Source organism: Plecotus auritus, assembly GCF_963455305.1.
Source record: "Plecotus auritus genome assembly, chromosome: 7".
In the NCBI taxonomy this organism is placed as follows: domain Eukaryota; kingdom Metazoa; phylum Chordata; class Mammalia; order Chiroptera; family Vespertilionidae; genus Plecotus; species Plecotus auritus.
The window spans coordinates 23,680,985-23,708,829 of NC_137774.1; the positions used below are offsets into that span (position 1 = coordinate 23,680,985).

The 27,845-nt window shown below is 40.5% G+C and overlaps 1 protein-coding gene across 3 annotated transcripts in view; it reads left to right on the forward strand.

Annotated features, from left to right (window-relative positions):
• The first annotated feature begins 10,513 nt into the window (after positions 1–10,513).
• Positions 10,514–27,845, forward strand: part of USP32 (ubiquitin specific peptidase 32) — a 127,639-nt gene continuing 110,307 nt past the window's right edge. For all 3 annotated transcript variants that reach the window (XM_080679027.1, XM_080679026.1, XM_080679028.1), the window contains exon 1: positions 10,514–10,939. In XM_080679027.1, the coding sequence (XP_080535153.1) occupies positions 10,882–10,939 (58 nt within the window). In that variant the 5' untranslated portion in view covers positions 10,514–10,881. The remainder of the gene's footprint in view (positions 10,940–27,845) is intronic.

Consider the following 27,845-nt stretch of genomic DNA (forward strand, 5'->3'; position numbering starts at 1 on the left):
GGAAGAACTAAAGGGTTTGCATTAACCACCAAAAGTTAAGAGAAAGGTCAAGTTAGGACTTGCCCCTGGAATTAAAATATCAAAATACTAATGATGCTCAGGACTTATTCTGTATGCATCACATTTTGAAAAACTTTATTTGGAAATAATTTCAAGCTTACAAAAAGTCACAAAAATAAGAAGAGTACAAAGAATACTTGCATACCCTTCACTCAGATTCACCTATTGTTAACATTTTGCTCAATTTGCTTTATTATTTGCATTCTCCACCCCCCCTTCCTCTCCCCCTCTCCTAGCCTCAGATATAACAGTGCCATTTCTGCTACATTCTATTCATTGAAGTAATCAGAGTTCTGCTCAAGCTCAAGAAGGGGGGAAAGAGTTTCCAGAAGAGTGTGTATATGTAAAAATACTTTGTTTTCTCCTGAACCATTTATTTATTTGTTATTAATCCTCACCCAAGGATGTTTTTCCATTTATTTTTAGAGAGAGTGAAAGGAGGGGGAGAGACACACAGAGAGAAACATCACTGGTTGCCTCCTGGGCCAGGGATGGAGCCTACAACCGAAATACCTGCCCTTGACCAGAATCAAACCCGAGACCCTTCAGTCTGTGGGCCAATGCTCTGTCCACTGAGCCAAACTGGCTAGGGCTTTTCCTGAACCATTTAAAAGTAAGTTTTATACATCTAGGTCACTTGCTCCTAAGTAATTCCAATGTGTATTTATTAAGAACAGGAGCTCAAGAGAGACTGTATTGAAGAAAACACATCCAAGAAACCTCAATCACACCTAGACTTGATCTAGATGATGAGATCCTAGATTCCGAGCTTGAACCTGATGTCATAATGGGGATTTTGGAAAAAGGGGTGAATGTACAAGCGTACCTCATTTTATTGTGTTTTGTTTTATTGAGTTTCACAGATGTTGCATTTTTTACAATTGAATACAAAACCCTCTACCAGCAAAAAGATTACAACTTGCTTTATTGTGGTCCTCATTTTACTGTGGTGATCTGGAACGGAGCCTGCAATATCTTAGAGGGCAGACTGCTGCACAGTAATATTTCTAGAGATTATTTCCCCTCTCCTGGTACCTGGGAAGAACTTTGTGACTGCTTCAATGACTAGGGCGCAGCGGAACTGACATTGTGTTACATCTAAGGCGGGTCATAAAAAGCGATACATCTTGGCTGAACTCTCTAGCTCTAGCTCTAGCTCTTTCTCTCTCTCTCTCACCTTTGAAACCTGGCCACATGTTGTCAGGAAAAAGGAGGTGCATTACATGTGCAGTTGTTCCAGCTGACAGTTCCAGCTGAGGTCTCAGCGAACCACCAGCATCTATCGCCAGACTTGAGAGAGCAAGCCTGCAGAGGATTCCTAGCTTTGGAGCTGTTGCAGCTCACACTAAACGAAATAGAGGTTAGTTATCCCCACTGAACTTTGCCCCAATGGCAGATTCATGTCCAAAATAAATGTTATAATTGCTTTACGCTACTAGTTTATTTGGGTCATTTCTCGTGCAGTAATAATAACCAGAACCACATATAGTAGCACAGGTATACTGACTTTTGTAAAGAAAAATATATCTTCTAGAATGTAATTCTAATTCCTGTTGTAGTACTTCAGAAGAATAATACAGTTTCAGACCAACGAGGGATGGAATGTTGAGGATGGAGAAAATCCATATATTAGTGTTTGGGGAATGCAAGCTTGGGTGCAGTTAGTAATTGCACACAGTGAACTATTAATTAGAATTTAACTCTGCTCACCTTTGTTTTTGTTCCATAGCCGCAGAAGATAAAAGATATGGGTTAATTTAGCACCCCCCCTTTTTTTTTTGTAAAGGTTGCTTATGAGTTAGTCTAAACTACAAATTAAGAATTTGTCTGAGTCAGGAGACTTTGAACTCTTTCCTTATGGATTTTCTGGTAACAACCTTTCTATCTATTGGCTACTCCCTTAGATTGTTGCATGAAATACTTTGGATGTCATTATCACTTACTAATTTACACAAAAGTATGGGTTTTAAAAATCTCTTCTGAGTGACATTCAGGCTAAATTTCACCCATAGGGAGAGATCTACTTTCAACCATTAATTGTCTTACTTTGGCCTGATTTATTCCTTTAGATCAAACTTTAAGGGTACACACTGTCCTCAGAACCTTCTGTCAAGTATTGCTCACTGATAGCTCAAAGAGATCACAGCAAAATAAAAATCTGGTAAAACCTACTAAGTTCTTAAAATCTACCTGAAAGCCTTTGTCAAATGTTTATAATTTTTTTTAATATATTTTATTGATTTTTTACAGAGAGGAAGGAAGAGGGATAGAGAGCTAGAAACATCGATGAGAGAGAAACATCGATCAGCTGCCTCTTGCACACCTCCCACCGGGGATGTGCCCGCAACCAAGTTACGTGCCCTTGACTGGAATCGAACCTGGGACCTTTCAGTCCACAGGCTGACGCTCTATCCACTGAGCCAAACCGGTTAGGGCAAATGTTAATAATTTTTATCAACTGTTAAAAATGAGAAAATGAGAACTACTATCTTGTTAATGGATTTTTATTTTTTTCAGTTGTTTTAGTAGCTAGCTTTATTTTATTGGTTCAAAAGGCATTTCTAATGAGGCAAAGCTTCTTATCTCTTGAGTTCCACTTTATATCCCTGTGCCTTTATTCACTTTTCTTTTTTCTTGGAATGCCCTCTCCCCTTCTTTGCTTTCCTGCCTTACTGGCTTTACCTTCTCAGTCTTCTTGATAGTTCCCGATCTCTGAACTTTTAACGTTGGAAGTCCCAATCACCTTGGGAGTGGATGATGTTCTAGGACAGTGATTTTCAACCTTTTTCATCTCATGGCACATGTAAACTAATTATTAAAATTCTGTGGCACACCAATATGTGTGTGTGTGTGTGTGTGTGTGTGTGTGTGTATGCCAATCTGACAAAAATAAAAGGTATAATTTTGATTCATTTACACCAGATGGCTAAAATCAATGAATTAAAAAAACCCCACAAAACCCACCTCTAATAGCATACCATTTGCCTCTATCCACTTCCTTCACTGTTGCAGTCACACTGTTACTGGACCTTGACTGCCAGGTTCTTGAGTCTCCGTGTCATAGAAATGAGCACTAAACTCAGTACAAGATCAAGTAGATAGAGTTTATTGAAAAGACCTTGTACACAAGGGACTTGACCTTGTTGCTTCAGTGCCTAGGGTAAGTTTCCCTTGGGTAGCCACAAGGTTTGCTCTATCATCTTCAGATTTTGTCTTAAATATCACCTTTTTGCTGATTTCTGATCATCTTATTTTAAACATATTTTTATTGATTTTAGAAGGGAAGGGAGAGGGAGAGAGAGAAACATCAATGATGAGGATCATTGATCAGCTGCCTCTTGTATGCCCCTTACAGGGGATTGAGCCCAAAACCCAGAATCGAACCTGGTCATGTGCCCTGACCAGGAATCAAACCTTGATCTCCTGGTTCAAAGCTAGATGATCAACCACTGAGCAACACCGGCTGGGCTGGTCATCGTGTTTTAAATTGCAACCTTCATCTCAGCACTTCCTGTCTCCCTTCTCGTTAGAACTTGTTACTGACTTACCACTATTTTATTTAGTTTACTCTTTCTTTTCCCACTAAAATGTAAATTTCATAAGAACAGGAATATTCCTTAATTCAATTCTGTATCTTCAGTGCCTAGGATAGTAGGCACATTGAATTTGTTGAAGGAGTGAATGAATGGCTGATTTCTTACTCATCTTTCAAAGTTCCCATCCCCCAAGGCTTCTTTCCCAACCCCTTCAGTTTGGTCTAATAGCTCTCCCTACCCATGGTTCCCATGACATGCTATATTTATCTTGATTATAGTACTTTTCAGAGACTTTTTAAAAAATTCCATGGTTGTATTCCCTAGCACAGTCCCTTACACCTAGATAATGCTTAACAAATGTTAAAATGAACTATTTGCTGCATTTATACCAAATGCTGGGGCCGTGAGAAGATTTTAAATGGTCATAGGGATTTCTCAACTTCCTCTTTTTTTTTTTTTTATGAATTTCCTTCCTCTTTCAAAGAAACCCAGATTTGCTTTCACCCCACCCCCACCCGCAGAGGATCAGAGATTGACATAACTGCCAAATATCTTTTGATCAAATGATATTTTATAGCTTTCAAATCTCTTTGAAAGAAAATATTGGGATTTTAAAAGATGTGTTGGATCAGCACCACCAGGCATAAAGTTTTACCTAAACTTAGAATCACAATCACATACTAGCTTCACCTCCTACCTCCTTTTAGGACTAATGATTTTTTAAATAATGTTTCTTCTTTTTTTTTTTTAAATATATTTTATTGATTTTTTTACAGAGAGGAAGGGAGAGGGATAGAGAGCTAGAAACATCGATGAGAGAGAAACATCGACCAGCTGCCTCCTGCACACCCCCCACTGGGGATGTGCCCGCAACCAAGGTACATGCCCTTGACCAGAATCGAACCCGGGACCCTTCAGTCCGCAGGCCGACGCTCTACCCACTGAGCCAAACCGGTTTCGGCAAAATAATGTTTTTTCTTTATTGATTAAGGTACTACATATGTGTCCTTATTGCCCCATTGCCCCCCCCACCTCCCATTCATGCCCTCACCACCCTGTTGTCTGTGTCCATTGGTTAGGCTTATATGCATGCATACCAGTCCTTTGGTTGATCTCTCCCCCTTATCGCATCCTCATTCCCACTGTATATCCTCATCATTTTTAATTATATCACAATTAAATACTTATATGTAGGCAGGCACATCTCTGTATCAAGATTTTTGGATTATCAAACTTCATTTTTTAGAGAAATTTTAGGTTCATAGCAAAATTGAGCAGAAGGTACAGAGATTTCCTGTATAGCTCTTGTCCCCACACATACATATCCTCCCCCATTAAAGTAATAATTATTGATCAAAAGGAAGGCCATAGGCCGAAATCGGTTTGGCTCAGTGGATAGAGCGTCGGCCTGCGGACTGAAGGGTCCCGGGTTCGATTCCGGTCAAGGGCATGTACCCTGGTTGCGGGCACATCCCCAGTGGGAGGTGTGCAGGAGGCAGCTGATCGATGTTTCTCTCCCATCGATGTTTCTAGCTCTCTATCCCTCTCCCTTCCTCTCTGTAAAATATCAATAAAATATATTAAAAAAAAAAAAAAAAGGAAAGTCCACAGTTAAGAAAGGGAGAACAATTATTCAAACAGCAGACTGGTAGTTCAGTAAAAGGTAAGAAACAGAATAAAAAATTATATTAATAGCCAGGTGAGAAAAAACTCAGAGTGAAATAAACATAAACATAGATTTGAGCTGGCAAGAGAATGTACAATTTAAGAGATAATACTAGAATTTAAGAACTGGAAAAAACCTGATTGAGTTTGAATCTCTTATCTACTAGATGAAAAAAATCAAAGTCAAAGGTATACAGCTAAAGTTAGCATTTCTCATCTGTCGAAGAAAGCATAATAGAATGATAAGTGAACTTCAGATGATAAAGCTATTTAGAACCTAAAAACAAGTAAGCTATAGCCTCTCTGTTCAGAGCTGGCTTTTATATTATTTTAATTGTGGATTAGAATTCAATAATGTACTTATTCTCAAACTTGTAGTTTCTATTTTTTCTAGAAAAGATTGGTCTAAGAGTACAATTGCCACATTAGAAGGAATAAGGAGATTAGAGGAGGACTAAAAAGAAGCTGCTAACAAGAAAAAGAAGCCACTGGTGGTACAGCCTATAAGACCTATTCCCTAACCTTTGTAACTATTAATGTGAAAGGGACAGAAATACATCTTCATTGCAGTTGGGGTGGGAGAGGACAATATAGGAATATTATAAAGAGAAAATATTTACTCACAGATTCAGTGGGTAGTGTAAATTTTGTTTGCCAAGCTTGGATTGTGGAAAGAGGAAAAAGAGAACTTATAAGACAGATTTAAGTTACAGGCTCTTACTCTGAATGTTTTACTTCTTTCCAATCATTAGTTTTAACTTAGGTATCTAGTAAGTTGGAAGCTTTTAGGGGATGGGCCCTGTCAGAATTTTGCCAATTTTAGGCATATTTTCAAGAGTGATAAACAAGAGAAACATCTTTAATTTCAGATTAGAGAATGACATAATTTTAGTCATTTTTTTCAAATATTTTGTCCAGGTTTAAATGAATTTTATGTCTAGAAAATCAGGCATTCAATTCTTTATTGGTAGGATTTGTAATAGGTAAAGGGTAATGACAAAAATCAGCTTATATTGATATTGTTAGCAAGGGTCAGGGGAAACTGGCTTTTTGTTACAATGTAAATTGATCCAACTTTTTAGGCTGGCAAATTGACAATATCTAATAAAAAACTCAAAAGATACATACTCTGCAATTTTACTTCTGGAAATTCCATCTATAGATACACTTACATATGTAAAGAAGGATGTGTGTATAAGCATGTTTATTGCAACATTATAATATTAAAACACTTGAAACAATCTAATGTTCATCAGTAAGTGGTTAATGATACATTAAATACACAAAATTGGCATACTATGTATCTGTTAAAAAGAATAAGGTAGATCTATATGCAGACATGAAATGCAATCTGAGATATACTGAGTGGAAAAAGAAACTGCCTATCAGTATGTACACTATAAAAATGTGTGTAGAAAGAAAGGATATATAGATGCACATTTTATATGCATGGAAAATATTGTGGGTGTAGTCACAGAAAACTGAAAGGATATATACCTCTAGGGAATGAGAGTAGGTAAAGCAGAAAGCATCATCTTTTATTTTATATATTTTTTTGTACTGATGGAAATTTTTTAAAATAACTATTATTTTCATTAAAAATAGCTTAAAGTGCTTTAGAGTAAATAAAAATATAAGTGATCATATTTTCATATTATGTCACTATAAGGTAACAAGTTTGTAATGCTGGGAAATAAATTCTCTTATCATGTAGTCACACTTCATACACTGTTGGCCTCACTTTGTGGCAATCAAGTTGTACATAAATTAGCCTGGCCAGTGGGCCAGTGTGGCTCAGTGGTTGAGCATCAACCCAGGAACTAGGAGGTTTGATTCCCAGTCATGCCCCCATTGCAGATTGCAGGCTTAATCCCCAGTAAGGGTTGTATAGGAGGCATCCAATCAATGATTTTCTCTCATCATTGATGTTTCTCCTTCTCCCTTCCTCCCTGAAATCAATAAAAATATATATTTTAAAAAGTTATACATAAATTAGGTGCTGTTCCACCCCTTCTTTGTTATATTGACCTCTTTGTCTATGGCCTAAAATTCTTTGACAAATAGTAAAAGAACTCTGTCTTATTCCTTTGCCATTTCTCTGGGAGTACAAACTGAGGAACTGTCATTCAAATTGCCCAATTGGAAGTAGAAATTACATACCAATCTCTCATGTTTTAAATCTTTGTACAGGCAACTCTTTCACAGGCATGTAATTATAATTAAAGCAATGATTCCCCAAGTACAACCTAATGCTTAAAGTCAGGTGGCTGGCCAACTCTTAAGTGGGTTAAGTGAAATATAATAAAACCAAACAAACTAAAGGATTACTAGAAGTCCTTTCAGCATGACAAATTAAAGATTTTATACATCATCAAATTTAAGTACTGTTTCAATTTTAAGTTATAGAGGGATGTTTAACATTTGACTTGCCTGATACTGTGTAATATAAACCAAGACAGGTTTTAATCCCAGCTTACCATTTAAAATTTCCATCAGATATAACTATCTGCTTCACTGCCTTCAATAATAGGCTTACTTTAACTCAGACAAAGGAGAAATAGTATTTCTTAGTTTTCTATCTCAACCCACAATTTTGAAAAGTGTTTAATCTATGGTAAACTCTGTGATGGGGTGAAACATTTTATGGTCCTAGGGGAAACCAAGCCTGAAACCAAGGAGGAAAATTTTTACATTTCTGTGGGTTAATACTGCTTTGAATTTTCACTATAAAATTTCTCATCTATTCTCTCCTGAGTATTTTGTAATCATTTACTATTCATGTGGGGCAAGAACTACAAAGAGAAAAAACAATTTGCTTCCAGTTCCTCTGTAAATCAAGTGGGAAGAGCAGTGCTTTGTACCTAAGCCAGCCGTGGGCAAACTACGGCCCGCGGGCCGGATCGGCTGTTCGGCTGTTCTATCCGGCCCGAGGAGCCGAAAGAGCGGAGGGTTCTCTTGCTCTCCCCTCCGCTCCTTTACTTTGAATTTATATTAGTTCACACAAACACTCCATCCATGCTTTTGTTCCGGCCCTCCGGTCCAGTTTAAGAACCCATTGTGGCCCTGGAGTCAAAAAGTTTGCCCACCCCTGAAAGCTCTACCCTTTGTACAGCAAGGCCACCTTTAAGTCCTGATTATTTAGGACAGTCATTATGCCTAGGGATGTGCCCCTGGAACTCTCGAGGGTCTTTTCTCCCGCTTCCCATTAATTTTTAAAAATATTTTTAAATTGATTTCAGAGAGGAAGGAAGAGGGAGAGATACAAAAACATCAATGATGAGAATCATTGATCAGCTGCCTCCTGCACGCCCCCTACTGGGGACTGAGCCTGCAACCTGGGCATGTACCCTGACTGGAAGCAAACCCAGGACCTTTCAGTCCGCAGGCTGATGCTCTCTATCCACTGAGCGAACGAACCAGCCAGGGCCACTTCCCATTAATTACTATAATCTAACCGCAGGCTGAAGATGACTGAGTTGTTTCGTCTGGAGACTTCTGTCTACACCAAACGAATGACCTGGAAATGAAAGGCTTTGAAGTACATTCCCAACCCCTTTATTCATGGCCTTTTACTAATGAAATTAACTCGAGGTCTCAAAATGAACTGCCTCACAGTGAACTGGAAAGGGCAGCCTGTGACTAACCCCATGCTGCTGATCTGGTCTACCAGGAAAGGCAGGTAGAGAAACAGAGTTTTAACTTCTTTCTCCAGCAGGGCATAGTATAATCCGTTGGCTTTAGGAACAAAAAACCTTTTGCTGGCTTTTTTTTTTTTTTTTTAAATATATTTTATTGATTGTTTTACAGAGAGGAAGGGAGAGGGATAGAGAGTTAGAAACATCGATGAGAGAGAAACACCGATCAGCTGCCTCCTGCACACCTCCCACTGGGGATGTGCCCGCAACCAAGGTACGTGCCCTTGACCGGAATCGAACCTGGGACCCTTCAGTCCGCAGGCCGATGCTCTATCCACTGAGCCAAACCGGTTAGGGCCTTTTGTTGGCTTTGAATGACCTATCTGGCACCTTGAGTCTAATCCAAATAGTTATTTTTCAAAGTTGTTTCCTTATCCAGAAGCTTTATATTGTGACTTTCAGGATGAAGACAGACGGACGCAAACTGAATTAAGAGTTCAAAAGCCAGGAACGGAATAGTGTTCCATTGCATGCATAGGCCACATTTTGTTTCTCTGTCTGTGGACACTTGGGTTGCTTCTACCTTTTGGCTATTGTGAATAATGGCCTACAAACATGGGTGTATAAATACGTCTCCCTGCTTTCAATTCTTTTGGGTATATAGTCAAGTGTAATTTCTGGATCATATGGCAAATCTGGGAAATTCTGACATATCGTACAAACATGGAGGAACCTTGAGGACATTATTTTAAAGTGAAATAAGCTAGCCACGAAAGAAGTAGACTATAGCCACACAAGAAGACATATACTATGAGTCCACTCATGAGGTACTTAAAAATGGTTAAAATAGTCATTGTTAGGTACAGGTGGGACAAAAGTAGGTTTATAATGACTTGTATAGAAAATAACTAATACAAGAATAAACTGTTTCAAATACAACTGCAAACCTACTCTGCCCCACCCTTTATATTTCACAATTAAAAAATAATTTTAAATCAGGAACTCTGTTGTGTGTGGTAAGCCTCACGTCTGGTGGGGAGCAACTCTGGGAGAGAAGCAAGCGGAGCCCTCCGCAGAGCAGTTTCCACGGACTCTGCAACTGGAGGCGGGCTCAGGGCGGGCGGGGGCGCAGGCACGGGCCCCGAGGTGGGGCTGGGGGAACGCGGAAAAGGAAGGTCCTGTAAACTCGGTCACAAGGTTCACTTTCCTCAGGGCTGCCCCCGCGAGGAGCCAGGATTCTTTCGCCACAGGAAATGTGTCTCCTCGCTCTCACAACTCCCTTGCAGTAAAAATTGTTCGGACGGGAGGAGTTCCTCGCCTGCTCGCTCCTTTCTCTCAGGAATCGCAACCCGCGGTCCCTGGTTTCCTAAGATTCCACGTCTTTTCCAACATGGATCTGGGACCAGACCAGACCAACCGTCCATCGCCCAGGCCCCGCCTGTCCAGCGCCAGGACGTGTGGGCGGGAGGCACGGCCGCTAGCGCCCCGGAAGTCACCACCTCCGGGCCAGCGGAGGTCCCCGCCTCCCGATTTCCGATTGGCCGGAAGGTGGGAATGACGCGTTACGCGCGGGGCCCGGCCCCGCCCCTACGCCCCTGCGAGCGGTTAGCGTGGGGCGGGGAGGAGTGTGTGGTCCTTGGCGGCCATTACCCGGAACTAACCCCGGCCTTGGTGGGGCTGGCGGGAGGGGGTTGGGGGGAGGGAAGTGGGCGTGAGGAGGGAAGGGAAGGGAGGGGAGGAGAGACGAGAAGGGCGGAGTAGGAGGGAGGGGAAGGGGCGGGGTGGGAGCAGGTCACGTGATTCGGCATGGAGGCGGTGGCGGCGGCCGGGAGGAGCTGCCGGGGTAGAAGCCGCACTTGTTAGTGTCAGGGGAGGAGGGGTCCGGGGGACGCCGACACCGTCACCCCGGGACGCCGAGGAGAAGGCGGGAGTGGGGGTGGGGGCGAGATCAGGCTCCGACCCCCGGCCGAGGGGATGAAGGGAGCATGGGCGCCAAGGAGTCACGGATCGGATTCCTCAGCTACGAGGAGGCGCTGAGGAGAGGTGAGGGGGGAGGGGTCTTGACGAGCTGCCGGGAAGGCCAGCAACGGGCTGCCCAGAGGGTGGGTGACCGGGCTGGGGAGGGGAGGCTGAGGGTGTGGGTCGCCTGAGGCGGAAGGGTAAGGAGGCCCGCGATGGGGAATGTTATGGGGGAGGAGGGTCGGGTGGGAGCAGAGTTGGGGAATTGGGACTGTATGGAAGGGGGCGAAGCCTTCCCCGAGGGAGAGGTGTCTGGCGCTTGCAGGGCAGTGCCCGTGCTCTCTGGTGTCGTTGTTATCCTGGATGGGTCCAGGGAAGTCCTCCACTCCCCCCTTCCTTGGGTGGCACCAGCCCTTTCAACCCCCTCGTCTCTTACTGCCATTTTCTCATATCCCTCCTTCATAAAAATGTCCAACAACATCCTAACCTCGTACCTAACAGCCTTGACTGGAAGGGGAGAGGAGGCGGCTGCATAGCCCTCTCCTCTTTGCCGGTAGAAGCCCCTTCCATTTGTGGAGTCTGCCTTTTCCGAGGGCCTTGGCCAGTCTCTTGGGGGCTGTCACCATCCACACCCTTTGAGCGGCTGACTTTGCTAAGAACGACCTGAAATTAAGTTGTGTTTGAGGTGAGATGAGACTGGACAGCTGGTGTAGCCACAAGACCTAGTCTTAGGTTTCATCTCCTCAGATGTTGGCCGGAGCCTTTATTGCACTTGATCCACCGTGCTCACCCCCTCATCCCATAAAATGGCATTCGGAAACCCAGCATTCTGATCCTGTGTTGTAGCTCCCTGTAGAGACCGGCCTTGCTGCCAGCTCCAGCCTGCTGCTTGTTGGCTCTGATGCACAGTGTTGTTAGCAGCCCCAGCCCCCTACCACTGACTCTGATACCGCTGTCCGTCCGTGATCACTAACGCGCACGCCAACTGCCAGTGTCTATTGCACAGTTTATGGCTGGAAGGTGACTCAATCTTTTCGTGACTGGGATTTGTGTGTGTGTGTGTGCTTCTATTTATTTGTGACACTTAATGGATTTTCTTGGTAAGAGGCTACAAACGTTAAGCAGGTTAGATGCTAAACATTTTTAACTGGTTTCCAACTCAAACAACCAGCCCTGCTCCAGGTGACAGTTTTAATACCTAAGAGCAATTTGATTTAAAGGCATTCAAAACGAGAATTTAGTAGTGAACTCTTGTTAATGTGTAGGAAGAAAAGGGATAAGTTCAGTGGATCATCGCCTGAAAATAATTGCAGAGTTTAGAGGTATTGTGGACTGACCAGAATTACAAAACTATGCTTTTTATGTCTTTTCCTGCGGAACAGTATAATAATTGTTGTATGGACAATCTCGCTTGAACTTTTTTCCTTGCCTCAATATGAGAAATATTCCAAATTCTTGATGTGGTTCCAGCTCTAGTAGGCTAGTCATTTCCGGGATGCTGTTGAGCCTGACAGGTCTGGCCTCAATTAGGCAATGGCTTACATGGCGTAAAAGAGGACGACATCAATCAAACTGATTTACAGCATCAGGGTTCAGAAGTGTTTAGTTTCTTAAGTTGGAAGGTGATGTAGTTGGCATTTAGGAATTCTAAAATTAAACTTTTATCCATCTCTAGCCTGATTACTCTCATATCAAACTAAGGTTGTACCTTTGCATATAAACTAAATTAATAGTTGGTGCATTTTAAACTGATTTGACTGAAGGTCTTTATTAGATTTGTTATGAAGTGTATACCTGTTGAATTTTAAAACATATTTGAAGAAGTAGTAAAATATTTCTTCAAATTTTATTTAACTATTTGAATGGATTTATATTTTATCAGTTTTGCTGCAGGGGAAAATTAAAGCAAAAGAAAGAAGCAAGTTGATAAAATAACATTTCTAAATGTAAACAGGAGCTATTTTTTAAGTAGGTAATTCTTTTGAACATGATATTGTTTATTCTAGTAAATGTCAGACTTTAATATAGAATTTTTTTAGTAAGGTTATAAAAAGAATTTATAAAGCTTTTGATGGAGCTATAAATGGTTTGAGAACTTTTGGGGGGTACTTGAGTAATCTAAATTGGTACTAAAACCTCCATCCATTAATCTCACCTTATTTATATTGTGTAAGATGACTGGAGGGAGATGAGAAAGGTGGATTGGACAAACACAACGTGTGTTATATGAATCATTGTATAAGTAAAAAGCAAGCTTGATAAATTACTGAAATACCTATCTCCTTGGCTTTACTTAAAATTATTGAGCACTAAAATAATGCTAACCATAATTAGGTAGTATTAAAATAATAGTTAAGTATATTTTGCCTCATGCAAACTGGACTTGCAGGCAGTTTATCTTGGAGAAAGGGGCCCTGGAAATGGAGTGTTATGCTAATAGCAGATAACACTTCTTGGACCAGAGTGAAAGGGCAGTCTAGTGACTTCTTATTTGTGTACATTTCAGAAGCTCTTGAATTTAGGAAGCTTGGTTTTGCCTACTAATTTGGCTAGACTGAATGTCAGTTATATAAATAGTAATAGTTCCTGAAAGTATACCTTAACTTTTTTTTTTTTAAAGGGAGATGTATTAATGGTGGCTTTTATTTTTGACTTGTATCTGTTTTTCTTGAATATCTTGGATAGAACACAAGCCTTCCCTTGAAGACTTGACTTGTTTTAGATTGCATGTATTTCGTAAAGTATACTGCAGTTAGTGGGTCCTGAGAATTTTAGCAGCTATGTTCTTTATTTTTTCATTTTTAAGTTTGCATGTAAGTGTGTGGTTTGTGTATTCCTAAATATTATTTGAAATGCTTGGAATATAGTATTAAAAAAATTGAAAGATGAATTACAGTTTCAGAGCATTTCAGAACTCCAAGAAACTTTAAAATTTTCTCCAATTCTTCTTTTTCCCATTCCTCTCTCCTTTCATCATTCTGGAAACAGAATTATAAGAGTTTATTTTCCCCCAAGAATTGCTGAATTAAAATTATTTTTAGTTTTTAAATTGTGGGAATAAAACACAGTGGATAAAATGTATTCTAATCCCTTTCATTAAGTAGAATTTGGCACTTGGATTAAGTGGCTGGGTGAATGAACTATATAACATGTCAAAAAATTATGTTGTGGATTCATGTTTTTGAGTGTACCTTTGCTCATTAATTCTTCAAATTTTTACTGAGCCCTGCCTATGACTTAGGCACTGAAGGAACAAAGATTACCAAGACCCTCTTTCACTGAAGTATATATACCTTAAAGTGTATGCAAGACTATCCATGGGAAGAGGTGGGAATAAAATTTTAGAACTTCTATTTAAATTTCCATTTTGTATGTGTTTGGTAATGTACATAATATTAAAAATAATATATGTATATTTATATAATTTATAAATGATTAACATTTAGTATATTAAGTGCGATGGTACAGTGGAAGAAAATGCTAGTGGGATGCAGAGTATGTGGGGGTGTATTTGGTGGCCTGGAAGTGTCCTAACACTGTATGTGCTCAATAACTGTGTTAAATAATTTACTTTCCTAGTGACTTAAAGGTTGTGTTTGCTAGTGGAATAATTAAGCATGTAATAGTTGAAGATTCTGGTACTTTTCATTTTGCTTATCCATCAACCCTAATATACTCTAAAACATTGACTCCCCAACCAATATGTTATTCCTAAATTTCATAGTATTAATATTAAAATTTCACTAGTATTATACTATTTATGATGTGATGTTAGCTAGTTTAGTGTAATACATCATTGTATGAATGAAAGTTGAATTCACAGTTGGTCCCTTCTGGGGTGTTCTATTCTCTCTTATTAAGCACTTATTTGCCTTCATCTGAATTTATTTACCAGTGAACTTTCTAGCATTAGTATGGAATTGTAAATGGTTTTTTTTTTTTTTAATTATCTTTATTGTTGGAAGTATTACAGATGTCCCCATTGTTTGTTTTCTTTTCTCCATTGACCTCTCCACCCTGTATCCACCTCTCCCAGGCCTTCACCACACTATTGTTTGTGTCCATGTGTTATGGAATTTTAAGTTTTGATTAAGCCTTTGCAAGTATACCTAGCCAGCTGTTATATATAAAGGAGAGAAATAGGTCAGTTTTGAATTAGTCTGCTTATATGTAGTCACTTAAATAGTTACAAAGGTGCTGTTCTTCATAATCTCCAGTTTGACACTACGTAATGAGTGTCACTGATAAAGAGAAGATAAATATACCAATGAACCATGAATTTAGGGGGATGAGCAGAATGAGGTGTTGTCACTTTGATGATGAATGGCCTCCCCATTTACTAAATTGGACAGCTTTTATTTTTTTTCTTGTTTCTTGTTTGTCCTTGTGCTTGGTTAGTAAGACTTCACAGTGAAAGCATTTAGGGTTACCTTACAGGTAGAGTTGGGAATGTGGTGACCAACCAGTAGCTAAGTGTTTTCTCAGGAGAAAGGGAAGTTTTTTGGCACTTGATTATATGATAGGTCACAGGAAAAATTAGGGTAATAATTTGCTGTGACTATAGAAAGTCTGGTTTTGGAGCACTAGAGATTAATGCTGAGAGTTTAGATTAGAAACTTTAATGTTCAACAGCTGCAGGGGTGGCAGGCTTTTATTTATGAAGTAGAGGCCCAGTGCACGGATTTGTGCACTGGTGGGGGGCATGGCCTGGGGGGATCGGCCCTTTGTGGGAGTGTCGCTCATCCCAGTCAGCCAAGTGACTGTGGACCTGCCCTCTGAGTGGCTGTTCCCACTGTGGGAGCGCACTGACCACTAGGGGGCAGCTCCTGCATTGAGCATCTGCCCCCTGGTGGTCAGTGTGTGTCATAGCGACTGATTGTTCCGCCATTCAGTTGCTGGGCTTTTATATATACAGGCAGTCCTCGGGTTACGTTGGACTCGACATAAGTCGTTTTGTGGTTACGTTGCTATCTCCCCTTTATTTATAAAAAAGAAAAAGTTCCGTTATTTCGACGTATGTACATATGTGCTTTATGTTTTTTATTATTTATTTACCACAAGTAAAGGTCAGAAATTGTTATCTTTTAAATTATTTTACTGTTTCACTTCATTACTGCTGTGTATGTGCTCCATGTGAGTGACGTAGGTGCTTGTGTAGGTGGGTTCCGACTTACGGTGAAAATCACATTATCTTGCGCCATAGGAATGGATCTCCGTCGTAACCCGAGGACCTACTGTATAGAAGATAAAGAGTTGGTGGTTAGATAGTAGTACTAAGAAGACTAAGATGGAACTGACAGTGCTTTCATAACTGTATCCTGGAAGAATGGCTTCTCTCTTCAGGGCTTGTTAATGTTTTTGCTTTTACCTTTTGGGCTTCATGGTATTTGTGTTTAAATTGAGACTGTCTACTTCATTTTGCATGCCAGTAACTTCTTTCATCCAATAATAAAGTGCGCTTGGAGGTCAGAGGTGGATAGTTAATTACTGACATAAAAACCTGATAAAACTAGCTTTTTGTTATTTACTGTTATAGTCAGAGACATCTATTAGAAGATCTATCAAAAGATGAAGGCCTTCCCTTTACATCCCTCTTTATTGGGGATTTATTATTAATTAACATAAAGCTCTCCTTTTTTTAGGGAACTCCCAAGTTTATAACTATCTTTTGAACAAGGTTCAGAAAAATTGATGTTATGAAACCTTTCTGTAATATGGTTCTTGGAGTCCTTGGTAGTAGACTGCATTAAAAGCAAAAGAAACCCTGGCTGGGTAGCTCAGTTGGTTAGAGCAGTGGTCGGCAAACTGCGGCTCGTGAGCCACGATTTGCCGCTCTGTTGACTAACGAGTTTGCTGACCACTGGACTAGACTAAAGGTTACCGTGTAGTTGGAGGCTGTGAGGATTAGGCAATTGTGGCATATTGTGTGCAAAGAGGTAAAGGGTAGTATATGTTAGAGCATTGTACCCATACACCAAGATTGTGGGTTTGATCCTCCATCAGGGCACACACAAGAATCAATCAATGAATGCATAAATAAGTGGACTAACAAATTGCTGTTTCTCTTTTCCTTTCTCTAAAAAGTCAAGAAATAACAGTTTAAAAAAAGCATGCCCAGCCGGCATGGCTGAGTGAGTGAGTGTTGACCTATGAACCAAGAGGTCACTGGTTTATTTTTTTTATTATTATTATTATTTTTAAAATAAATCTTTATTCAGATTATTACAATTATTTCTCCTTTTTCCCCCCATAGCTCCCCTCCACCCATTTCCCACCCCACCTTCTGCCCTTACCTCCCCCCCACTGTCCTCATCCATAGGTGTATGATTTTTGTCCATTCTCTTCATGAACCCCCCATACCCTTTTCCCCCTGAGAATTATCAGTCCACTCCCTTTCTATGCCCCTGATTCTATTATATTCACCAGATTATTCTGTTCATCAGATTTTTAATTCACTTGATTTTTAGGTTCGCTTGTTGATAGATATGTATTTGTTGTTCATAATTTTTATCTTTACTTTTTTCTTCTTCCTCTTCTTTAAGAATACCTTTCAGCATTTCATATAATACTGGTTTGGTGGTGATGAACTCCTTCAGCTTTTTCTTATCTGTGAAGCTCTTTATCTGCCCTTCAATTCTGAATGATAGCTTTGCTGGGTAGAGTAATCTTGGTTGTAGGTTCTTGCTATTCATCACATTGAAAATTTCTTGCCACTCCCATCTGGCCTGCATAGTTTCTGTTGAGAAGTCAGCTGACAGTCGTATGGGTGCTCCCTTGTAGGTAATTAACTGTTTTTCTCTTGCTGCTTTTAATATTCTCTCTTTGTCTTTTGCTCTTGGCATTTTAATTATAATGTGTCTTGGTGTGGTCCTCTTTGGATTCCTTTTGTTTGGGGTTCTGTGGGCTTCCTGGACTTGTAAGTCTATTTCTTTCACCAGGTGGGGGAAGTTTTCGGTCATTATTTCTTCCAATAGGTTTTCAGTATCTTGCTCTCTCTCTTCTTCTGGCACCCCCATAATTCTGATGTTGGTACGCTTGAAGTTGTCCCAGAGTCTTCTTACATTATCTTCAACTTTTTGGATTTTTTTTTTGCTTTTTGCTTTTTCGGTTGAGTGTTTTTTGCTTCTTTGTATTTCAATTCTTTGACTTGATTCTTGGGTTCCTCTATTCTGTTTCTGGGTCTCTGTATAATATTTTTTATTTCAGTCAGTGTATGTTTAATTTCTAGTTGGTCCTTTTTCATATCTTTGAGGGTCTCGTTATATTTATCGGCCTTTTCTAGGATATTCTTAAAAAGTCTTATAACCGTGGTTTTGAATTCTATATCCAGTCGTTTGTTTTCCTCCATTTCTTTCGTTTGTGATCTGATTCTTTGACCCCGCATTTTCACCGATTCCCTGAGTTGGTAAGGTAGATATTTGTGCTAGGTTTCCAATATGGCCCAGTGGGTCTGCTTCCCCAGTTAACCTGAGGTGGACACTCTTGGTGCACCCCTTTGTGGACTGTGTGTACAGCCTTGTTGTAATTAAGTCTTTATTGTTGTTGGTATCACTGGGAAGAATTGACCTCCGGGCCAGTTGGCTGTAGGGATCAGCTGTGTCTATGCTGGGAGAAGTTCGGTGCTAGAGACAGCCTTATAGGATTAGACTTGCCAAATTGCAATAGCCTCTGTGCTCAGCTTGGATGGGGTGGAGTCTCAGTTTTTTTTTTTTTTTAATATTTTTATTGATTTTTTACAGAGAGGAAGGGAGAGGGATAGAGAGTTAGAAACATCAGTGAGAGAGAAACATCGATCAGCTGCCTCCTGCACACTCCCCACGGGGTATGTGCCCGCAACCAAGGTACATGCCCTTGACCGGAATCGAACCCGGGACCCTTGAGTCCGCAGACCGACGCTCTATCCACTGAGCCAAACCGGTTAGGGCTGGAGTCTCAGGTTTTGGCTTCTTGTCAGCCTTGCCCTTGCGCGCATGTGCGCTTTCAGTCCTCCGCCTTCCCCAGCTCGAGTCTCCTCCTGAGAGTCCAGACTCCCCCCACAAGAGCGTGGGTCCCCAGGGGCTCGCCTGGAACTGGGGTTCACTGCGGTCAGAACTGGGGCTCAGTGCCGTCAGGAGCCTCTGACTCCCTTTCACTAGGGAAAGCCTGTGGCAACCTCCGCAGCCTTTGTGCGCACTGGCACGCGCGCGCGCGCGCTTTCAGTCCTCCGCCTTCCCCGGCTCCCGAGTCTCCGCCCGAGAGTCCAGACTCCCCCCACAAGAGCGTGGGTCCCCAGGGGCTCGCCTGGAACTGGGGTTCACTGCAGTCAGAACTGGGGCTCAGTGCAGTCAGAATCCTCTGACTCCCGTCCACTAGGGAAAGCCTGTGGCAACTTCCGCAGCCTTTGTGCGCACTGGCGCGCGCACTTTCAGTCCTCCGCCTTCCCCTGCTCCCGAGTTTCCGCCCGAGAGTCCAGACTCCCCCCACAAGAGCGTGGGTCCCCAGGGGCTCGCCTGGAACCGGGGTTCACTGCAGTCAAAACTGGGGCTCAGTGCAGTCAGGATCCTCTGACTCCCTTCCACTAGGGAAAGCCTGTGGCAGCCTCCGCAGCCTTTGTGCGCACTGGCCCGCGTGCGCCTTCAGACTTCTGCCTTTCCCAGCTCGAGTCTCCGCCCGAGAGTCCAGACTCCCCCCGTAAGAGTGTGGGTCCCCAGGGGTTCGCCCGGAACTGGGGTTCAGTGCAGTCAGAACTGGGGTTCAGTGCGGTCGGAGGCTTCCTTCCCCCTTCCGCCAGAGAAAGTCAGCCAGGCTCTCAGCCGCCCTTCCTCTCTGCGCGCACAAAGCCCCTTTGCCGTACCTCCAATTCTCTGTGAGCTTTCCTCTTTCCTTCTAGTTGTAGAATTTTCACTCAGCCAGCTTTCCTGTGGTTCTGGATGGTGTCCGTTCTGTCTTTTAGTTGTAGTTTTGAAATTGTTGTGCGAGGCAGCAGTTTAGGTGTTTACCTATGCCGCCATCTTGGTTTCTCTCGAGGTCACTGGTTTAATTCCCCCGTCAGGGCACATGCCTGAGTTGTGAGCTCAATCCCCAGTTGGGGGCATGCAGGAGGCAGCCGATCAATGATTGTCATCATTGATGTTTCTGTCTCATCCTTTCTGAAATCAATAAAAATATATTTTTTTAAAAAAGCATAACTATGCTAAAGTGAGGTTTTTACAGGAGGAAGTTTTCCAGCTTCTCTTTCGTTTTTATAAAGAAGTTAAGAGTGTCCTAGCATCTTACTTACCCCTTATAAGGTTTGCTATGGTTTCTTGCCTTTTCCTAATGATTTGTGAGAGTCTGGAGAGATTCCATTCTGAAAGGACCCTTTCATCAAGGTAGGTCTCCCCTGCTCTGTCCCTTGACAGTAAATGGCACCACTGTTTCAATTGCTAAAGCCAAAAATATAGACATCCTCACTTTTCTTTTATCATCTGACCTATCCTTTTATCTCCAGTTTGAATGTGTTACCCAGTCCTGTTTGATATCCATTTCAAACTGTTAACTTCTGCTCATCTTCGCTGCCACTACTCTAGTCCCAGCTGCCATCATCTCTTGCTAAGATACCAAGCAGTGATTTCCTATTTTCACACAGTAGCCAGTGCAACCTTAAAATCCAAATCAGATGGTGTCATATTTTTTCTAGCCCCTCCTTTTTTTCCCCCCAAGCAAGGAGGGGCTATGTACAAATATTCACATGTCTGGCCCATTCTTTTTTTTTTTATTATTGTTCGAAGTATTACAAATAGTAGTACATATGTCTCCTTTTTTTTTTTCCCCATTGACCTCCCTCCTGGCCTCCCCTGCCCCCAGTACGTGCCTTTACCTGCCCTCCCCCCCCCCCCCCCAGTGTCTTGTATCCATTGGTTATGCTTATATGCATCCGTACAAGTCCTTCGGTTGATCTCTTACAGCCCCCCCCCCCCCCGCAACGTCCCCTGCCTTCCCGCTGTAGTTTGACAGTCTGTTTAATGCTTCTTTGCCTCTGTATCTATTTTTTCCCCCATTTCTTTCCTTTAAAAAATCTTGCCTCTGCAGACTAGAAATAAACATATAATATCAAAAAATGTTTGAGTCCCAATTTCAGTGTCCAACAGTTCTGAGATCCCGTTTCAATGTCAAACAGTTCCTTATGTGTACATGTCAGCAATGATATCTGGATGGTGGGCACATGGTGGCAATGCAGGTCTGACCCTCTCTGGTTTGGTCCTAGGCTCATTCTTTATACCTGAAGTCCCAGCGCTGATGGCCTCAGTGAGGCCTTCTTTTATCATCATATATGACATTGTCTTCTGTCACTATTGCACTATTCTTATAGTTTATTTATAGCCTTTCTCATAATATGTAATTATGATGTTTGTTGTCAGGCATGATGCTGAATCCCCATTGCCAGGATAAGTGCAGAGCCTGATGTATTTAGAGTGCTCAGAAAATATGGGGTGGCTGGGTGAATGTATAAATGATGTAGAGAACATTTGGAGAATATTCATGTTTGTAAGGTTGGGGGTAAAAATGGACTGCTGACATGGATTAAGTGTACTAAGCAATGTATCCATCTCAAAATTTCTTTTAAAGTTTTTGAATGATAGTTAAAAATATAAGAGCCTGAAATATGCAATTTTGTCTGTTTAGTTCAATTTAAAGTTGATACCCAATAATATAAATTCCTGAGTAATCATGAGAGACTAGTATGACAGTAAGTATTGTGCTTATGAACACTTGAGAATGCCTTTTGGTAATATGTAATATTTAATAACCTTGTGCATAGATTTAATTTTATATAGCATCTTCATGTTCTTTTCTTCCATGATGACAAGTTTCATCCTACTGCCATATGTGAGGTTAGAGTTGGAAACTTACATGTTTAAAGTGTTGTGCAGAATTACTTTGGAAGCTAAGAATAAAATTCACACATTCAGAGCACTGTCTCATTGGTTCTAAATAACCTAGGTGATTTTAAACTAAATTTGTAAAATATCTTTATTTTTGTTTGTTTTTTGTCTAAGATTCTATTTTTCTTATACTCCATGGCTAATGCTTTACCCTCTCTTCTCAGTCTTTTAGTTGTAATCTATATTACAGTGATATATAATTTATAATCAAATGGTTAAATGGGACTTGTTATGAAAATAATAGTACTATTGTTATCCTCTCTCCTTCACCAATATTCCTCTACTAATTGACCAATACTTTTAGCACTTTAAATTTAAAATTTATTAATTTGATCTTTACATTTATCGCCAAATAATATACTACTTTTCTTCATATTTAAGGAGTATTTATTTGCTTTTTACTATAAAAGGTGAGGATTTAGCCCTGGCCAGTGTTTCTCAGTGGTTAGAGCATTGACCCAAGCCCTGAAGGGTCTCTGGTTTGATTCCTGGTCAATACCAGGGTTGTAGGTTTGATCGTGGTTGTGGAGCGTGTGGGAGGCAACCAGTCAATGTGTCTCCCTCACATCTCTCTCTCTCTCTCTCTCTCTCTTTCTCTCTCTCTCTCTCCCCCCCCCTTTCCTTCCCCCTCCCACTTTCTCTAAAAATCAATGGAAAAAATATCCTCAGGTGAGGATACAACAATAACAACAACAAAATTCTTACATCTCTATTCGTTTGTCTACTCTAGTTTCCAAGCGGCTCTCTGTTTTTACCAGTTACTTTTTAATAATCTGCATACTTGATCGATGGTCATGTGAGTCTTAATTTAAGCCTCAGGGCAGGTTCATTGCAATGATCAGTTAAGAGACTGGGGTAAGAGGAAGACATTGCAGTTTTCATGATTTTGTACCACTAAACTATAAAACTCCATGTGGGTAGGGACATGAGCTATATCCCTAGCACAGTACCTGCCATATATTAGCTATCCAATATATATTTGTTGAATTAATGAATTGCATATCAAAGCAATCTTTTCTAAAAACTAGATTGAACTTTTAGAGGAAACTTGGTTTAGGATATGTGTGTGTGCTCATGTGTGCATGCCCTGAGGCTTAAAACTCATATTTTTGTATCTATGTTTAAATGCATCTTTTACTTTTAAAAAATTGTTAATTGTATTAAACATGTCATTATGATGGGCTCTGCTTTAAAGTTGGTTTTGGAATCTGTTAGCAGGTGTGGAGGGAAGGTGTGGTGGGTTTGTAAGAGTTGTTCCATTAATAAATTTGGTTTAGAGATTAGTTTATGTAAGCATCCATAAATAAAATTTTTCAATGTGTGGAGTTTTATAGATCAGAAGTTATTCTTTGTCAGATATGCTAACTTGAGAATACCTCTTTGCAGCTGATTATGAAAGGACAAAAATTGCTTATTTAAAAACTACTTCGTACTGTTTAAAGCATAGATAGGTGTTTAGCATATGCTTGATGATCAAGAGAACCAGATGGTGGTAGTCATTACTGTCGTTTTATGATTGTGATGTGTTGCTTTTAAAAAATCAATAGTTATATCTTAGTTTTAAGATACTCCTTTTAATTTTAATTTCCATGTCTTATCAAAGTTTAAATAATATGCAGCTCACATATCAAACTCCCAATTTGCAAGTTTATGGGAATATGACTCAAGATTACAATTATAGGTCTAAGAGAACTACACTGCATGGCAGTTCTATGTATGTTAGAAGAATTTATCAGAAGAGAGACAATTATAGGTTGCACTGGAATTTAGAAGGCTTTTGCTCATCTTAAGTATTTATGTCATTTTGAGGATTCTGGCAGAGATAAGCTAAGCTGTTTATCTTATTATCCCGAATTCTATACCTGGAATAATAGATGTTTATGTATTTCCTTATGCAAGCAAGTGAAAACACTACAAGTAGTTCAGAAGCAGTTATCTAATCTTCCTTGGCATTTTCTATTTCCCAAAAAGAAACTACTTTATATTCTTTTAGTTGATTTTGGTACTTGGTATAGCTTTTTCAGTTTTAGGCCTATCTGTTGACGTCTCACTTCTGAGCATGAGATTTTAGCCTTCTTCCCCATCCTTCCCCTTTAGCAACTTCCCTTTCCCTATTACTTCATTTTACCACGATAGTTGTGGTTATATGCTAATTATGCTTAGATAAGCATTCAGTGTTTACCTTATCACCATGTACATATGATTCATAACTGAAGTTATGTAGTAAGCTATGATTATTTTTCTGCACAATTTTTGTTTAATTTAGAGCTAATAATTGTGGTTTTATTTGTGTTTGTTTAGTATTTTAAGTATTTAGCACTGACTCAACGTTATGCTATAACTTGCCCAAGTCTCTCAAGATGATCAGATGTTAGTTTTTTCTAATGTTTTCATGTAGCCTTTGGACCAGCTTCAAACTGTATTGTTTACTCTTTGAACCTGGTCCATAATTATGAACCTGAGAATTCCCTTCACCCTTATTTTGGGCATTCTCCTATACTAGATCTTTTGTATCCTCTATTCCATATCTTCTGCTTTCTGAATTTTCTCTTGTTTTGGTGGATGATTTCCTCCAAGAATTTTTTTTTTTTAAATATATTTTTTTGATATTTTACAGAGAGGAAGGGAGAGGGATAGAGAGCTAGAAACATCGATGAGAGAGAAACATCGACCAGCTGCCTCCTGCACACCTCCCACTGGGGATGTGCCCGCAACCAAGGTACATGCCCTTGACCGGAATCGAACCCGGGACCCTCCAGTCCGCAGGCCGACGCTCTATCCACTGAGCCAAACCGGTTTCGGCTCCTCCAAGAATTTTTTGAGAAAAAGTTTATGTGAGGCAAATTATTTGAGATTTGTAAGCCTGAAAATATCTTAAGTCTGTTCTCATACTTGATTGAAAGTTTGTTTGAATTAGAATTCTAAGTGAGAAATCATTTTTCCCAGAATTTAAAAAAATTATTGATTCATTTTTAGCCTGGCTTCCCATGTAGATGTTTAGATATCCAGTGTCATTCTGATTCTTAGATTGTTATACTTGTTTCTGGAAACTGCTCTATTTTCACCTGTTTTCTAGTAAAAATGGGCTCTTATCTGAAGGCTTATATCCTTCAGTTCTAGGACATTTTATTTCATAGATGATTTCCTTTCATATTTTTTTTTTCTTCTGGAAACTCTTTTATTTGGATATTGGACCTCCTGGACTGAGCCTCTTAATTTTCTTACCTTTTTCCATCTTCGTCTTTGTACTACTTTTGGGGAGATATTTTTAACCTTTCCAATCTTTAAATTTCTCTTTCCTCTTTTATTTAAAAAATTTTAAGAGCTCTTAATTTTTTTCTTTATTGAAAATTAAATTGTTTTTCATGTGATAACTTTACATGTAAAATTTTACATATGGTAAAATACACAAATCTTAAGGGTATACCTCAATGAGATAAAAAATACATATACCTGTGTCAAGGTACATAACCTATGAAGCTATAGATCTTAAGTATTAGTTTAGTGAATTTTGACAAATGCTTTACACTTATGTTATCACCCAATTCAAGATATAGAATATTTCTGTCTCCCTGGAAAGAGCCTTCATTCCTTTCCAGATAATCATCCCCACCCACCAGAGGCATTTGACCTGATTTCTGTTACCATTAAATATTATTTGTTTTGTTTGTTCTTGCACTTAATATAAATGGATTCATGAAGTATGTTTCCTTTTGTGGTTGGCTTTTTTTTGCTCAATATGATGTGATATTCATCCATGATGTTGCTGAGTAGAATTCTATATGACTATAACACAATTATTTATTCTTCATTTGGACATTTGTGTTTCCTGGTTTTGGCTGTTATGAATAGAACGGCTACAAACATTTTTATACAAGTCTTTCTGGACATATTCTTTCGTATAGCTTATATACCTAGGAGTGTAGTGCAATGGTTTGGTCATAGGGTAGGTATATTTTTAACTTTATTAGAAACCACCAAATAGTTTTCCAAAGTTGGTTAAGGTTATATAACTTTCATTTCCACCAGTTTCTGTTGCTCTACCTCCTCACCAATGCTTGGTATTGAGTTTTTTTAATTTTAGACATTCAGATTGGTGGGTAGTAGTATCTTGGTATATCTTGTGGATGTTGGCCATTTGTATGTCCCTTAAGAGCCCCTTTTTTCTATGAATTTTGCTTACTGGCATCTTGTGTGTGTGTGTGTGTGTGAGTGAGTGTGAGAGTGTGTTTATCTTTGTCATATCTTACCTCTTTGAGGACATTAATAATACATTTCTAAAAGTTTTTCTCCTCCCTAAATAGACTGCTAAAAAAATCCCTAACAGTTTTTTGCTTCTTTCATATTAGGGGCTTTTCACGGGTGCTTAATAATCTTGTTCCTCTGCTCATAAAGCTGATTAGAAGTTCTGTGTTAGTGGGGCTTGTTGCTGAGCATTTTCATTGTGGAAACTTCCTCACACCCACCCCCAAGTCAGTATCTTTACTCAGAGAAGTCTCCTCAGGTCTTCTGTCTAGAGGGTAAAGGTCTGCCAGACTCTGAAAGCTCAGAGGAGAAAGAGGTAAGATGTCTCTATATTCCCATGCATGTGTTTATTTAATACCTCTGTTTTCAGAATGGCTTAGTTAACCTCACTTACGTCTGGTGTTTAAGGATATTTTCTGGTGTTCAGAGAAGTGTGTCATGTCTTCCAGACAATTAACTTCTAGTCTTTGTCATGGTTGGGAAGGCTTGGTAAGCAGGCTGTGTGGAATGGGGTTGGAGATCTCTGGAATGTCATTGCTTTTTAAATAGCTTTGAGTCAATAGCATAATTACTTTCTTTACTCCCATCCTTCTGCACCTTCTGGTGGCACCCTGGTCCCACTAATTCTGAGCCTTTGTGGGATTCTGCCATATAAAAAACTCACCTTTTTCTATTGGCAGTTTAGGATTCAACTTTCTTACATCTACTAATTCCTTTAATATGTGTCTGCTTTCCAACTTCAAATATTTTCTTAGTTTTATCTCTTAATTTCTTTTGTCTTTGGGTTCATAAAACTTTTAAAGAAAAAAATAATCCCTTTATTGAGTTTTAGTGGGCTTTAAGAAGGGAGTAAAATTATTATTATTATTATTTTTTTTAAATATATTTTATTGATTTTTTACAGAGAAGAAGGGAGAGGGATAAAGAGTCAGAAACATTGATGAGAGAGAAACACCGATCAGCTGCCTCCTGCACACTCCCCACTGGGGATGTGCCCGCAACCAAGGTACATGCCCCTGACCGGAATTGAACCCGGGACCCTTGAGTCCGCAGGCGGACGCTCTATCCACTGAGCCAAACCGGTTAGGGCAGGAGTAAAATTAAATGTTTCAACCCAGTGTTCTTTTACCAGAGCTCTGTATATTTTTTGTCACACAGTATATAATATCTTTTTTTTTATTTTTTACAAATTATTATATTTTCATAATTGTAATTTTTCTTGGTTTCTTGATATTCCATTGCCTGGATTACTTATAATCTATACTAATAAAAGCATAATATGCTAATTAGACCGGGAGACCTTCTGGAGACCTTCCGGACATCCTTCCGGACAAAGACATGGTGGCAGGGCCGAGGCAGAGGTGGTTAGGAGCAATCATGCCACAGGGGAGAGCAGTTAGGGGGATCAGGCCGGCAGGGGAGGGCAGTTAGGGGGATCAGGCCAGCAGGGGAGGGCAGTTGGGGGCGATCAGGCAGGCAGAGGCAGTTAGGATCAATCAGGCAGGCAGGGGAGAGCAGTTAGGGGGATCAGGCCGGCAGGGGAGGGCAGTTAGGGGTATCAGGCTGGCAGGGGAGGGCAGTTAGGGAGGTCAGGCTGGCAAGGAAGGGCAGTTCGGGGAATCAGGCCGGCAGGGGAGAGCAGTTGGGGGCGATCGGGCTGGCAGGCGGGGGCAGTTGGAGGCAATCAGGCAGGCAGGCATGCAGAGGCAGTTAGGGGCAATCAGGCAGTCAGGCAGGTGAGCGGTTAGGAGCCAGCGGTCCCAGATTTCGAGAGGGATGTCCGACTGCCGGTTTAGGACCAATCCCACTAAACCGGCAGTCAGACATCCCTCAAGGGGCCC